Source organism: Stenella coeruleoalba (assembly GCF_951394435.1).
Source record: "Stenella coeruleoalba genome assembly, chromosome: 1".
In the NCBI taxonomy this organism is placed as follows: Eukaryota; Metazoa; Chordata; class Mammalia; order Artiodactyla; family Delphinidae; genus Stenella; species Stenella coeruleoalba.
This window is the reverse complement of record NC_137169.1, coordinates 163,423,278-163,438,153: the sequence shown is the minus strand read 5'-3', so window position 1 is coordinate 163,438,153 and position 14,876 is coordinate 163,423,278. Positions and strand designations below refer to the sequence as shown.

The window sequence follows — 14,876 nt, the reverse complement described above, 5'->3', positions numbered from 1 at the left end:
CCTGTGCAGCCCGCCACTGCCAGGGTCCCGGGATCCAGGAACAACTTCCCCGGGAGAACGCACGGTGCGCCTCAGGCTGGTGCAATGTCACGCTGGCCTCTGCCGCCGCAGGCTCACCTCACATTCCATACCCCTTCCTCCCCCTACGCCAGCCTGAGTGAGCCAGAGCCCCCCAATCAGCTGCTACTTTAACCCCGTCCTGGCTGAGCAAAGAACAGACGCCCTCAGGCGACCTACACGCAGAGGTGGGGCCAAATCCAAAGCTAAACCCCAGGAGCTGTGCGAACAAAGAAGAGAAAGGGAAATCTCTCCCAGCAGCCTCAGGAACAGCGGATTAAATCTCCACAATCAGCTTGATGTACCCTGCACCTCTGAAATACCTGAATAGACAATGAATCATACCAAAATTAAGGCGGTGGACTTTGGGAGCAACTGTAGACTTGGGGTTTGCTTTCTGCATCTAATTTGTTTCTGGTTTTATGTTTATCTTAGTTTAGTATTTAGAGTTTATTATCATTGGTAGATTTGTTTATACATTTGGTTGCTCTCTTCCCTTTATAAAAATATATAGATATATATTTTTTCTTCATTTTTATCTTTTTCTGAGTGTGTATGTGTATGCTTCTTTGTGTGATTTTGTCTATGTAGCTTTGCTTTCACAATTTGTCCTAGGGTTGTGTTTGTCCATTTTTTTTTTTTTTTAGTATAGTTTCTAGAACTTGTTATCATTGGTGGATTAGTTTTTTGATTTGGTTGCTCTCTTCTTTCTTTCTTTCTTTTATTACTTTAACAATTCTTTAAATTTTTAATAATTTTATTTTCTATTTTAATAACTTTATTTTACTTATTTATTTCTTTTTTCCTCCCTTTTCTTCTGAGTTGTGTGGCTGACAGGGTCTTGGAGCTCCAGGCGGGTGTCAGGCCTGTGCCTCTGAGGTGAGAGAGCCGAGTTCAGGACACTGATCCACCAGAGACCTCCGGCGCAAAGTAATATCAAACAGTGAAAGATCTCCCAGAGATGTCCAACTCAACCCTAAGACCCAGCTCCACTCAATCACCAGCAAGCTACAGTGCTGGACACCATATGCCAACCAACTAACAAGACAGCAACACAACCCCACCCTTAGCACAGAGGCTGCCTAAAATCATAATAAGGTGACAGACACCCCAAATCACACCACTGGACGTGGTCCTACCCACCAGAAAGACAAGATCCAGCCTCATCGACCAGAACACAGGCACTAGTCCCCTCCACGAGGAAGCCTACACAACCCACTGAATCAACCTCACCCACTGGGGTCAGACACCAAAAACAATGGGAACTACGAACCTGCAGCCTGTGAAAAGGAGACCCCAAACACAGTAAGTTAAGCAAAATGAGAAAACAGAGAAACACAGCAGATGAAGGAGCAAGGTAAAAACCCACCAGACCAAACAAATGAAGAGGAAATAGGTAGTCTACCTGGAAAAGAATTCAGAGTAATGATAGTAAAGATGACTCAAAATCTTGGAAACAGAATGGAGAAAATCCAAGAAACGTTTAACAAGGACCTAGAAGAACTAAAGAGCAAACAGACAATAATGAAAAACACAATGAAATTAAAAATTCTCTAGAAAGAATCAATAGCAGAATAACTGAGGCAGAAGAACCGATAATTGACCTGGAAGACAAAATAGTGGAAATAACTACTACAGAGGAGAATAAAGAAAAAAGAATGAAAAGAATTGAGGACAGTCTTAAAGACCTCTGGGACAACTTTAAATGCACCAACATTCGAATTATAGGGGTCCCAGAAGAAGAAGAGAGAAAGAAAGGGACTGAGAAAATATTTGAAGAGATTATAGTTAAAAACTTCCCTAATATGGTGAAAGGAAATGGTCAATCAAGCCCAGGAAGTGCAGAGTCCCATACAGGATAAATCCAAGGAGAAGCATGCCAAGACACGTATTAATCAAACTATGAAAAATTACATACAAAGAAAAAATATTAAAAGCAGCAAGGGAAAAATAACAAATAACATACAAGGGAATCCCCATAAGGTTAACAGCTGATCTTCCAGCAGAAACTCTGTAAGCCAGAAGGGAGTGGCAGGACATATTTAAAGTGATGAAAGGGAAGAACCTACAACCAAGATTACTCTATCCAGCAAGGATCTCATTCAGGTTCGATGTAGAAATGAAAACCTTTACAGACAAGCAAAAGCTATGAGAATTCAGCACCATAAACCAGCTTTACAACAAATGCTAAAGGAACTTCTCTAGGCAGGAAACACAAGAGAAGGAAAAGAACTACAATAACAAACGAAAACAATTAAGAAAATGGTAATAGGAACAGACATATGGATAATTACCTTAAATGTAAATGGATTAAATGCTCCAACCAAAACAAAGGCTGGCTGAATGGATACAAAAACAAGACCCATATATATGCTGTCTACAAGAGACCCACTTCAGACCTAGGGACACATACAGACTGAAAGTGAGGGGATGGAAAAAGATATTTCATGCAAATGGATATCCAAAGAAAGCTGTAGTAGCAATTCTCATGTCAGACAAAATAGACTTTAAAATATAGAATGTTATAAAAGACAAGGAAGAACACTACATAAAGATCAAGGGATCAATCCAAGAAGATATAACAATCGTAAATATTCATGCACCCAACATAGGAGCACCTCAGTATATAAGACAAATGCTAATAGCCATACATGGGGAAATCGAGAGTAACACAATCATAGTAGGGGACTTTAACACCCCACTTTCACCAATGGACAGATCATCCAAAATGAAAATGAATAATGAAACACAGGCTTTAAATGATACATTACACAAGATGGGTTTCATTGATATTTTTTGGACATTCCATCCAAAAACAACAAAATACACTTTCTTCTCAAGTGTTCCTGGAACATTCTCCAGGATAGATCATATCTTGGGTCACAAATCAAGCCTTGGTAAATTTAAGAAAATTGAAATCATATCAAGTATCTTTTCTGACCACAACGTTATGAGACTAGATATCAATTTTAGGAAAAAAAATCTGTAAAAAATACAAGCACATGGAGGCTAAACAATATACTACTAACCAATCACTGAAGAAATCAAAGAGGAAATCAAAAAATACTTAGAAAAAAATCTCAATGAAAACACGACGACCCAAAACCTATGGGATGCAGCAAAAGCAGTGCTAAGAAGGAAGTTTATAGCAATACAATCCGACCTCAAGAAACAAGAAACATCTCAAATAAACAACCTAACCTTACACGTAAAGCAATTAGAGAAAGAAGAACAAAAAACCCCCAAAGTTAGCAGAAGGAAAGAAATCATAAAGATCAGATCAGAAGTAAATGAAAAAGAAATGAAGGAAACAATAGCAAACATCAATAAAACTAAAGGCTGGTTCTCTGAGAAGATAAACAAAATTGATAAACCATTAGAGAGACTCACCAAAAAAAAAAAAGGGAGAAGTCTCAAATCAATATAATTAGAAATGAAACAGGAGAAGTAACAACTGACACGGCAGAAATACAAAGGATCATGAGAGATTACTACAAGCAACTATATGCCAATAAAATGGACAACCTGGAAGAAATGGACAAATTCTTAGATAAGCACAACCTTCCGAGACTGAACCAGGAAGAAACAGAAAATATAAACAGACCAATCACAAGCACTGAAATTGAGAAGGTGAGTAAAAATCTTCCAATAAACAAAAGCCCAGGACCTGAGCTTCCCTGGTGGCACAGTGGTTGAGAGTCCGCCTGCCAATGCAGGGGACACGGGTTCATGACCCAGTCCGGGAAGATCCCACATGCCACAGAGCAGCTGGGCCCATGAGCCATGGCCGCTGAGCCTGCGCATCCGGAGCCTGTGCTCCACAACTGGAGAGGCCATAACAATGAGAGGCCCATGTACTGCAAAAAGAAAAAACAAAAACAAACAAACAAAAAAGCCCAGGACCAGATGGCTTCACAGGCGAATTCTATCAAACATTTAGAGAGGAGCTAACATCTATCCTTCTAAAACTCTTCCAAAATGTAGCAGAGGGAGGAACACTCCCAAACTCATTCTACCAAGCCACCATCACCCTGATACCAAAACCAGACAAACATGTCACAAAGAAAGAAAACTACAGGCCAATATCACTGATGAACATAGATGAAAATATCCTCAACAAAATACTAGCAAACAGAATCCAACAGCACATTAAAAGGATCCTACACCATGATCAATTGGGGTTGATCCCAAGAATGCAAGGATTCTTCAATATACGCAAATCAATCAATGTGATAAACCATATTAACAAATTGAAGGAGAAAAACCATATGATCATGTCAATAGATGCAGAGAAAGCTTTCAACAAAATTCAACACCCATTTATGATAAAAACCCTGCAGAAAGTAGGCATAGAGGGAACTTACCTCAACATAATGAAGGTCATATAGGACACACCCACAGCCAACATCGTTCTCAATGGTGAAAAACTGAAACCATTTCCACTAAGATCAGGAACAAGACAAGGTTGCCAATTCTCACCACTATTATTCAACATAGTTTTGGAAGATTTAGCCACAGCAATCAGAGACGAAAAAGAAATAAAAGGAATTCAAATCAGAAAAGAAGTAAAGCTGTCACTGTTCTCAGATAACACTATACATAGAGAATCCTAAAGATGCCACGACAAAATTACTAGAGCTAATCGATGAATTTGGTAAAGTAGCAGGATACAAAATTAATGCACAGAAATATCTGGCATTTCTATACATTAGTGATGAAAAATCTGGAAGAGAAATTAAGTAAACACTCCCATTTACCATTGCAACATAAAGAATAAAATACCTAGGAATAAACCTACCTAAGGAGACAAAAGACCTGTATGCAGAAAACTACAAGACACTGATGAAAGAAATTAAAGATGATACAAACAGATGAAGAGATATACAATATTCTTGGATTGGAAGAATCAACATTGTGAAAATGACTATACTACCCAAAGCAATCTACAGATTCAATGCAACCCCTATCAAACTACCAATGGCATTTTTCACAGAAGTAGAACAAAAGATTACACAATTTGGATGGAAACACAAAAGACCCCAAATAGCCAAAGCAATCTTGAGAACGAAAAACGAGCTGGAGGAATCTGGCTTCTGGACTTCAGACTATAGTACAAAGCTACAGTAATCAAGACAGTATGGTACTGGCACAAAAACAGAAATATAGATCAATGGAACAGGATAGAAAGCCCAGAGATAAACCCATGCACATATGGTCACCTTATCTTTGATAAAGGAGGCAAGACTATACAATGGAGAAAAGACACCCTCTTCAATAAGTGGTGCTGGGAAAACTGGACAGCTACATGGAGAAGAATGAAATTAGATCACTTCCTAACACCATACACAAAAATAAACACAAAATGGATTAAAGTCCTAAATGTAAGGCCACACACTATAAAACTTTTAGAGGAAAACATAGGCAGAACACTCTATGACATAAATCACAGCAAGATCCTTTTTGACCCACCTCCTAGAGTAAAGAAAATAAAAACAAAAATAGACAAATGGGACCTAATTAAACTTAAAAGCTTTTCCACAGCAAAGGAAACTATAAACAAGATGAAAAGACAACCGTAAGAATGGGAGAAAATATTTGCAAACGAAGCAACTGGCAAAGGTTTAATCTCCAAAATTTACAAGCAGCTCATGCAGCTCAATATCAAAAAAACAAACAACCCAATCCAAAAATGGGCAGAAGACCTAAACAGACATTTCTCCAAAGAAGATATACAGATCGCCAACAAACACATGATAGGATGCTCAATGTCACTAATCATTAGAGAAATGCAAACCAAAACTACAATGAGGTATCACCTCACACCAGTCAGAAAGGCCATCATCAAAAAATCTACAAACAATAAATGCTGGAGAGGGTGTGGAAAAAAGGGAACACTCTTGCACTGTTGGCGGGAATGTAAATTGATACAGCCACTATGGAGAACAGTATGGAGTTTCCTTAAAAAACTAAAATTAGAACTACCATACGACCCAGCAATCCCACTACTAGGCATATACCCTGAGAAAACCATAATTCAAAAAGAGTCATGTACCACATGTTCATTTCAGCTCTATTTACAGTAGCCAGGACATGGAAGCAACCTAAGTGCCCATCAACATATGAATGGATAAAGAAGATGTGGCACATATATACAATGGAATATTACTCAGCCATAAAAAGAAACGAAATTGAGTTACTTGTAGTGAGCTGGATGGACCTAGAGACTGTCATACAGAGTGAAGTAAGTCAGAAAGAGAAAAACAAATACCGTATGCTAACACATATATATGGAATGTAAAGAAAAAAAAATGGTTCTGAAGAACCTAGGGACAGGACAGGAATAAAGACGCAGATGTAGAGAATGGCTTTGAGGACATGGGGAGGGGGAAGGGTAAGCTGGGACAAAGTGAGAGTGCTACAGGGACATATATACGCTACCAAATGTAAAACAGATAGCTAGTGGGAAGCAGCCGCATAGCACAGGGAGATCAGCTTGGTGCTTTGTGACCATCTAGAGGGGTGGGATAGGGAGGGTGGCAGGGAGACACAAGAGGGAGGAGATATGGGGATATATGTATATGTACAGCTGATTCACTTTGTTATAAAGCAGAAAGTAACACACCACTGTAAAACAATTATACTCTAATAAAGTTGTTAAAAAAATAAAAAGAACCTAAGGAGAAAGAAGACAGACCTATTCTGGTCCCTGAGGAACTTTTTCTTTCTTACTCCCTGGATCTTGGTCTTCAGATTGAGACTGGTCAAGAGAGAAGTCTAAACAAGTGAAATATTTTACATCTTATTCTAAATTCTAAACTCCTCTCTCAATACACTGTCCAACATTTCATTTACGTCATGTGCTGAAATTGTTTCAGCATTTAGCAAATGTTTTGAACATTTCCACTGTGCTGATCTTGTTACATGAATGCTCCTCAATCAACTGCCCAAAACAAGGCAAAAGCAAAAAACAAACAAAGAGCCATAGTTATTAAAAGCATTTTTAAAAAAGATTAGTAAAGAGTTGAATTTTATTAATAACATTAAATTTACTGAATACCCTGAGCCATACATTCTCATTTTACAATAGGAAATAATGGGCTAGAAATGCTATATAATTCCATTTTAGATAAAAACACGTATCATTCTAGAATATCCTGGAAGCACCAAGAAAAAAATCAAGTAACAGCATGCATGTGATTAAATTACACAAGTGTTCTTTGTTTTATGTATTCAATTTCAGTAACTGTCTTTTTTTAAAATAAATTGATTTACTTTATTTATTATTTTTATTTTTGGCTGTTTTTGGTGTTCAGGGCTGTGCGCAGGCTTTCTCTAGTTGCGGCGAGTGGGGGCTACTCTTCGTTGCAGTGGGCAGGCTTCTCACTGCGGTGACTTCTCTTGTCACAGAGCACAGGCTCTAAGCGCACTGGCTTCAGTAGTTGTGGCACGTGGGCTCAGTAGCTGTGGGTCACAGGCTCTAGAGCTCAGGCTCAGTAGTTGTGGCGCAGGGGCTTAGTTGCTCCGCGGCACGTGGGATCTTCCTGGACCAGGGCTCAAACACATGCCCCCTGCAGTAGCAGACAGATTCTTAACCACTGCGCCAACAGGGAAGCCCTCAGTAACTATCTTGAAGGCATAAAAGAAGAGAGAATTCCTAATATGACTCTCACATACAGTGCTGTGTATGGAAAAAGAAATGTCAACTGGATGGTTCAATCTATTCGACTAACTTGCAGTATTTCTTCCCAATAACATGCATCGCGAAAGACATGCCTTCAACAATGTGCAGTTTAGAACATTTGCTTTGGCCATCAGTTGATTACAAGCTTTATATACTGTAATAACTGGGTCTAATATCATACTTGTTTTATAATCAAATATCTTCTTCTCTTGCTCAGAATACTGAATTCTTTTTTCCTATGAGGATTTTCAAACTAAACATTCCCAGCATCAGAAAAATAGTATATGGACTGAGTTTTTTTCTAGAGAATTTAAAATGTAATTGTTATTAGGCTGCAATGCTACACTTTAATAACAGATGCCATTATATCATATGATAGGCTGCATTCAGAAAATTCCCCAATTTTCCAGATGAGTTTCAGGAAGGTGAAATAGTCCCTAATATGGATCAAGAAAACTGTTCACCTTCTGTACACTTACAAAAATTATGCAAGCACTCTCTACCTGCTTGCAAAAAATAAAAATAACTCTCTGACGTAAGCACACACCCACACCCCTGCCCAGGTGGTACCTTTAGAAAATCATGGTCTCTGACCCAAACCGGAACCTCAATGAAACCTGACGAAACTTCCCCTTTTCTCACTCTACACAACCTATTTTCAAATTTTATTTAATTTCTCATGTTCCACTCATTTCTAGGCCTATAAAAAAATCACATAAATCATGTTCGAAGTAATTAAGTAGCCTCCTTCTAAGTAAATTCATCCTAGCACTCTCTCCCTCAGTAATTTTAATTACCCTGTCTGTAACATCTGGAGCTATTGTTCATTCTCTCTTTGCTCTCTTGTGCCTAAAAAGCTCTTTTCCTTGGTTTCCAGGTAGCAAACCAGCCTGGTTTTCAGCCTGTCCTCTGGCTGCTCTTCCTTCTCTGTCTGATTGCATAATGTGACGTTCCTCATGAGTTATTCTACGAGCTCTCCTTATTTTCATTCTGCAAATCCCCCCAGGTCAGAATGTATACTCTCATGACATCATTACAACTGATGAGAGCTGCCTCCCAAATCCCTCTCTCCATCCTAGATCTTAGCTGGGGTACCAAGTCTATGTGTTCAACTGCCTCCCCATAGCTCCACTTGGAATGTGTCACACTATCTCAAATAACATAATGAAGCCAGCAAACAAGATACATGTTTTCCACAACTGAAATGCCTGTTCCCTCTCTCCGTTTCCACCTTTACTTCTAATTCAAGCCACTATCATTTCTTATCTGGATTGCTACAAGAGTTTCTGAATAGGTCTCCTTACTGGTCTTGCCACCTTTCATTCAGTTCATTTTCACACTGCCACCAGAGTAATACTGATATGATACTAGGACCAAGGCCCTTCCAAGTCAGATATGTTTCAACGGCTCCCTGCTTCCCTCATGATAATGTCTAAGGCTCCTTGACATGGCTAACAGAGCTTTAATATCTGCTCACTCTTGCATACTCTTCTAAGCCACATTCAATTCCACTAGTAGTGCCCATTAAATTACTCAACTTACTTTAGCACTCTAGACCTCCTTGCATCATATTACTTCAGCTTTGACCAGAGACCCTGCCATTCCTCCCACCTACTCATCCTTCAGTTTCATCTTAGATGCCACTCCTTCCTGGAGGCTCCTAACATTTCTCACCCAAAAAATTCAGTTAAATGTCCTCATGAGCCCCAATTTATTTCTTTCATAGCAATTTTCATACTGTAATTGTTCATTGTTTGTACTCCCTAGGAGACTGTAACCTTCTTGAGGACCATGTCTCATTCTTCACTGCATTTCTAGTTCCTGACGCCAGAGCTGAAGGGGCACTGTTATCAGTTCTATAAACTCTTGGATCAAAATTCAAATTCTTTATACTGTTCAGCCAACCTGTTCCAGAGATATCTGCAAATCATCATTTTTCTTTGCTTTTGTATGCCTTTCCTCAAATTTTTTCCATTGCTTTAGTTACAGATGTTTCCCTTTATCAGAGTTTTTTTTTAATGTCAAAATACTTGTGCTTTATTTATTTGAACCCATTCTCCAATACTGCTATGACTAGAAATGGCATTTTAACATTCTCAAAGGAGAACTCCAAATCCTGTTGGTTACATTTTTTTCCTAAAGTATGGTATGAAAGATCCCAGAACTTGTTTCTAACAACAAAAGAAATGATATTAATTATCTTGGAAATAGCACATTTAAGCACTACCTGTACCAACTATATTTTAAGTCCTTTTAAACTAACTTACTCTTCATACACATCCTATGAGTTACGTACTATTTCACCCTCTTTAAGATGAGCAATCTGAGCCATGAAGTAACTTGCTTAAGAATACATTCCCAGAAGGTACCAGACCCAGGAGTGAAGCCAGGCAGCCTAGTTCTACTGCCAACACCATTTCCCATCACTGTCTCTAACCTGGAACCCTTGCATGGTTACACCAATACACTCTGTCTGCAATTTAGTCCTCAAGAAATGGTCTTATACTGAGCCTAGGGAAATTAAAGCAACCTTAGTTTAGATTTGCATTCTGCTAAGTCAAGGTGCCCAAAAACAACAGGTGATTTTTATTACGATGGTTGTTCATTGCTACCTATCCTGTTCTTTTCACAATTATTCACTCTGTGATCTATAGCGCTGCCTTCCTCTTGCCTCCTTTGCTCTACTGCTGCCACACAGGGTAACTAGGCAGTCCATGACTGCCCTGAGCCATGCCACATCTCTGAGCCTTTGCTCACAATGCTCCCTCTGCTCTGAACACCCTTCCTCCTGCTCAGGAGCAACTCCTGTTCAACTCTTGTCTTCTTTAACTTAATCCACTCAACATCTCCTCTGGGAAGTACTTTCTGATTCTCCTGGGGAGGCAGTGACCAGTCCCCTTCTCTTGGACTCTCCTCTGCACGGATCTCTCAGCTCACCAGTGGACTCCATCCATCCATGTGGCCACAACACCTCACACAGTATGTCCCTCATAGCTGCTATTCAAAAAACTTTGGTTCTCAAAGAACCACTGCTGTTAAACAGAAACCAATGGTAAAGAATATAGTATAATGAATCTAATATTGAAAATAATCATCTTAAAGCATTATGCACTGGAGAAATATTTGACCACTTAATTTCTTTTGTCTCATATCTCCCAGTATATGTAACCTAGCAACTGACCAGATAAGGACTGTTCTCCCTACACTGTAATATGTAGAGTAAGAAACTAAGAAACTACTGTGTAAGCACTTATTGATCTTGGCTTCTTTCATTAGGAAGAAAGAAAAGACCTAAAACAGTCAGAAGAAACCACCCATAAAAGGAAATTGTAGGTTTTGTTCCAAAAAGCAGACCCATTCTGGAGGAATGAGACTGGTCCCTTCTGTGATCCCCTACCATTTGGCAACTACCTCTGAGATGGCAAGCCTCCCAAGCACACACTGCCCACTTACAAAACCTTCTCCTCATGAGCTGCTTCAGTGAAATATTTATTTTATCCACATACTTTCCCTGCCAGTATAGTAAGTTCGCATTTGTACCTCATCTATGTTTCCCACCTATCCTGATTTTACCTTTCAGCCTTAAAACCTCACCTTGTTTTTCCTCCATTTCTAGTTTTGTTACCTTCCACAATACGTGCTATTCATTTTATTTATCTATTTTCCTCTATTTTATTTTTTAAATTTTTATTTTATTTTCATTTATTTTTGGCTGCATTGGGTCTTTGTTGCTGCGAGCGGGCTTTCTCTAGTTGCAGAGAGCAGAAGCTACTCTTCGTAGTGGTGGGCGGGCTTCTCATTGCGTTGGCTTCTCTTGCTGAGGAGCACAGCCTCTAGGTGCACGGGCTTCCGTAGTTGTGGCACGCGGGCTCAGTAGTTGTAGCTCGCGGGCTCTAGAGCGCAGGCTCAGTAGTTTTGGCACACAGGCTTAGTTGCTCCGTGGCATGTGGGATCTTCCCAGACCAGGGATTGAACCCGTGTCCCAGATTCTTAACCACTGCGCCACCAGGGAAATCCCTCTATTTTCCTCTATTTTACTTTTTTTTTTTTTTTTTTTGGTACGTGGGCCTCTCACTGTTGTGGCCTCTCCCGTTGCGGAGCACAGGCTCCGGACGCGCAGGCTCAGCGGCCATGGCTCACAGGCCCAGCTGCTCCATGGCATGTGGGATCTTCCCGGACCGGGGCACGAACCCGCGTCCCCTGAATCGGCAGGTGGACTCTCAACCACTGCGCCACCAGGGAAGCCCTCCTCTATTTTAAATAGTTCTCATCATATCCTTCAACATCTAGCTTTAAGCCTATTCTAAACATTATTATTCTTTAAAAATTTCCTTTTAATTTCTTGTTAGCACTGCTGTTCCATCCCCACACCTCTCTGGCATAGAAATAAACTTTTAAAATGATCCGTAATAAGCAAGACGAGTATGGTGAGACCTGAGGATTCTACTATCAGGAGAAGATAGATTGACCCCCAGTTGCTCCTTCCTTAGCTTTTTAGGCACCAAAGAAAGGCCATCCTAAGCATGGCTCTCTTGCTTCCTCCATGCAAGAGAAGTTTTTCCTGGGTTCTAAGCCCCAGCCGAATGTTACCTTTAATTTTCTGGTACTTGAGAGTTATACAAGAGTGTTGACACTTAGGCAACCACAAGTGTGACAAGACAGCCAAGATCTCTGCATTCTAGTAAGGAAAGAACAGAAAACAGTTTGGGAGAGTGACTACCAGTTAGTGGGGTAATTGAGCTGGAACATGTGTGTCTACTGGAAATAGTGGGTCAGAGACGGTCCCTCTGAGAAGGTAATATCACAAGTGAATTTGAAGAATAAGAAGGAGCCAAACTATGCTAGAGGCAGGAGAATGTCCCAAGACCAAGGGAACAGCAAGTACAGAAGGCAAAGTGGCAGAGTTTGGCTTGTTCAATGAACAGAAAAGTCTTCCCTTCCACCAGTCATTTGTTAAATGCTGTCAGAGAATCATGCTCCTTTCCTCCTGGGTACTTCTCTTGGGTTATAACATATTCATTAGTATTATGTTTTGGCTACTGCCTACCACTCCCAATAAATTGTAGCAAATATTTGATTTCCTAATGTGTGCCTGGCACTTGGGGGTAGAGCAGTGAGCAAAACACAGTCCCTGCATATATTCATGTGTGTAGGCAGACAGACAAATAGTGAAATAAGGATCATGAAAGTAGGAATGGTGTGTTATTGCTCACCAGTGCATCCTCAGGACCAGTACAGGACCTGGCATATAGAAGGCAAGTATTTGTTGAATGAATGCTGCTAATGAAACCGTATATGTAATAGGATCCTAAAAATAACTTGGGCATGAAAACATATGTACATATAAAGACAAAAGGAAATCTACCAAAGTATTAAAAATGGTTGTTTTATACAATAAGCATGCCTTTTTTTTAGAATATATGTACTTCAAAGTGCTTTCTGTGGGGCTTCCTTGGTGGCGCAGTGGTTGAGAGTCCGCCTGCCGATGCAGGGGACACGGGTTCGTGCCCCGGTCCGGGAAGATCTCACATGCCAGGCTGCGCCCGTGAGCCATGGCCGCTGAGCCTGCGCGTCCGGAGCCTGTTGCTCCGCAACGGGAGAGGCCACAGCAGTGAGAGGCCCGCGTATTGCAAAAAAAAAAAAAAAAAAAAGTGCTTTCTGTGAAACATGAAACAAACCTAGTGGTTGGGCTTCAGGTTTAGTTTATGAGCTATAGGAGAAAACCAGACTACCACCATTTCTGGTTCACTTCTTAGGATACTCATTTTTCGGTAGATTTGGCTACCAGTGTTTTTTAGGTTGCTTCGGATAGCCCCTCAAACATGACCCAACCTTCAGAAAGAAGGAAAGCAATGCCAAAAAGCCATTCGGTAATAGAACTGAATATTGTCTATTGGATGAGAACAGGAAGATAACTCTATTGCAAAGAAAAAAAAAAAAAAAAGAAGAAGAACCTGCAAATCAATATCAATACGATCTCGAGTACCAAGTTTCCTGTTAACTTTATTTACAAAAAGCACCTTGCCCGCTTTCAAACCCTCTAAATCCCAGGCTCCCAGAGCCTGCTCTCACCGGAGTGCTACAGGCACAACATCTGCTCCGCAGGCCCACTTAAAGCAAGCAGTAAGCTTCCTTGTCCCACACTCGGCTCGGCAGCGCTGGCCACACACTTGCGTACACCTGGCCTGGGCTCCCCTAACCACGCCCAGCAGGGCACAAGGCGTCATCCCGCCCAGGGAACACAGGGCAAACTCTCCCCACGAGCACAGCACCAGCCTAGCAACATCCCCAGGCACCTGGGCAACTCAAGAGCAAGTCGTCACCACCAGCCCCGGCTTGGCGCTCCCTTATCCACCGGATCAGTCCCGGAAACACCCTGCAAGCTTTTGCTAGAGACCCAGCTTGGCCCCGGGTAAACCCCAGCCACGCCACCAAGCAAGTCTTCTCTTCGGCCACTACGTGGTCACTACCCCCCGGGGTCCCCACACAGTACGAGCCGGGGACAGTCTGGCCACGCCTTCTACCCTAACTCCTTACGACCCTGGGTGGACTCAGCCCCGCGCCTCCGCCCCGAGCCACCAAGCAAAGCTCCCCCGACCCTCGGCTCCAGCGGGCCTGCCCCGCGACCCGGCCTGCCTCACCCACCACCCGCTCCAGTTCGCCGCCTGTGCGGACACCTTCTCCAGGCTCCTACCAGAGGATATGGGAAGCAGGAGCAGTAGCGCCACCAAAAGAATCCCAACGAAGCACCTAGAAGAAAATGGACTCTCGGAGCGGTAGGGGGATGCCTTGCGAGAGGAGCAAGGCGCCGTCATTTTCGGGAGATCAGCGAGAAACCTGAAACAGCTCAGCAGAGATCTTTCTGAGTCCAGTTACCAGAGACAAGAATCCGCACAGTCACAAACCGTCAAACGCGGTCTCGTAGCTGGGCGTTGCCTGGGCCGTACCCAGGGCGGAAGTGACTCTATGGACGGGCCTGCCGGGCCAATAGGCGGGCTGTAAGGCGGGGCTTCGGTGTTGGGGGTGGCCCTTAGGCCTGGAGAGGCGGGGCGTGGCGCTTGCCGAAGTCTAAGAGTCCTTGCGCGCGGACCGCTCTACGCCTCACTCTTAGACCCTGGCTGTACCTGGCTCCTCCTTC

General features: G+C 41.8%; 1 protein-coding gene across 5 annotated transcripts in view; it reads right to left on the bottom strand.

Annotated features, from left to right (window-relative positions):
• The window catches only part of LOC307190541 (membrane cofactor protein-like), a 52,859-nt gene extending 38,190 nt beyond the window's left edge, over positions 1-14,669 (bottom strand). For all 5 annotated transcript variants that reach the window (XM_079929747.1, XM_079929744.1, XM_079929746.1 and 2 more), the window contains exon 1: positions 14,433-14,669. In XM_079929747.1, the coding sequence (XP_079785873.1) occupies positions 14,433-14,553 (121 nt within the window). In that variant the 5' untranslated portion in view covers positions 14,554-14,669. The remainder of the gene's footprint in view (positions 1-14,432) is intronic.
• Positions 14,670-14,876: the final 207 nt, after the last annotated feature.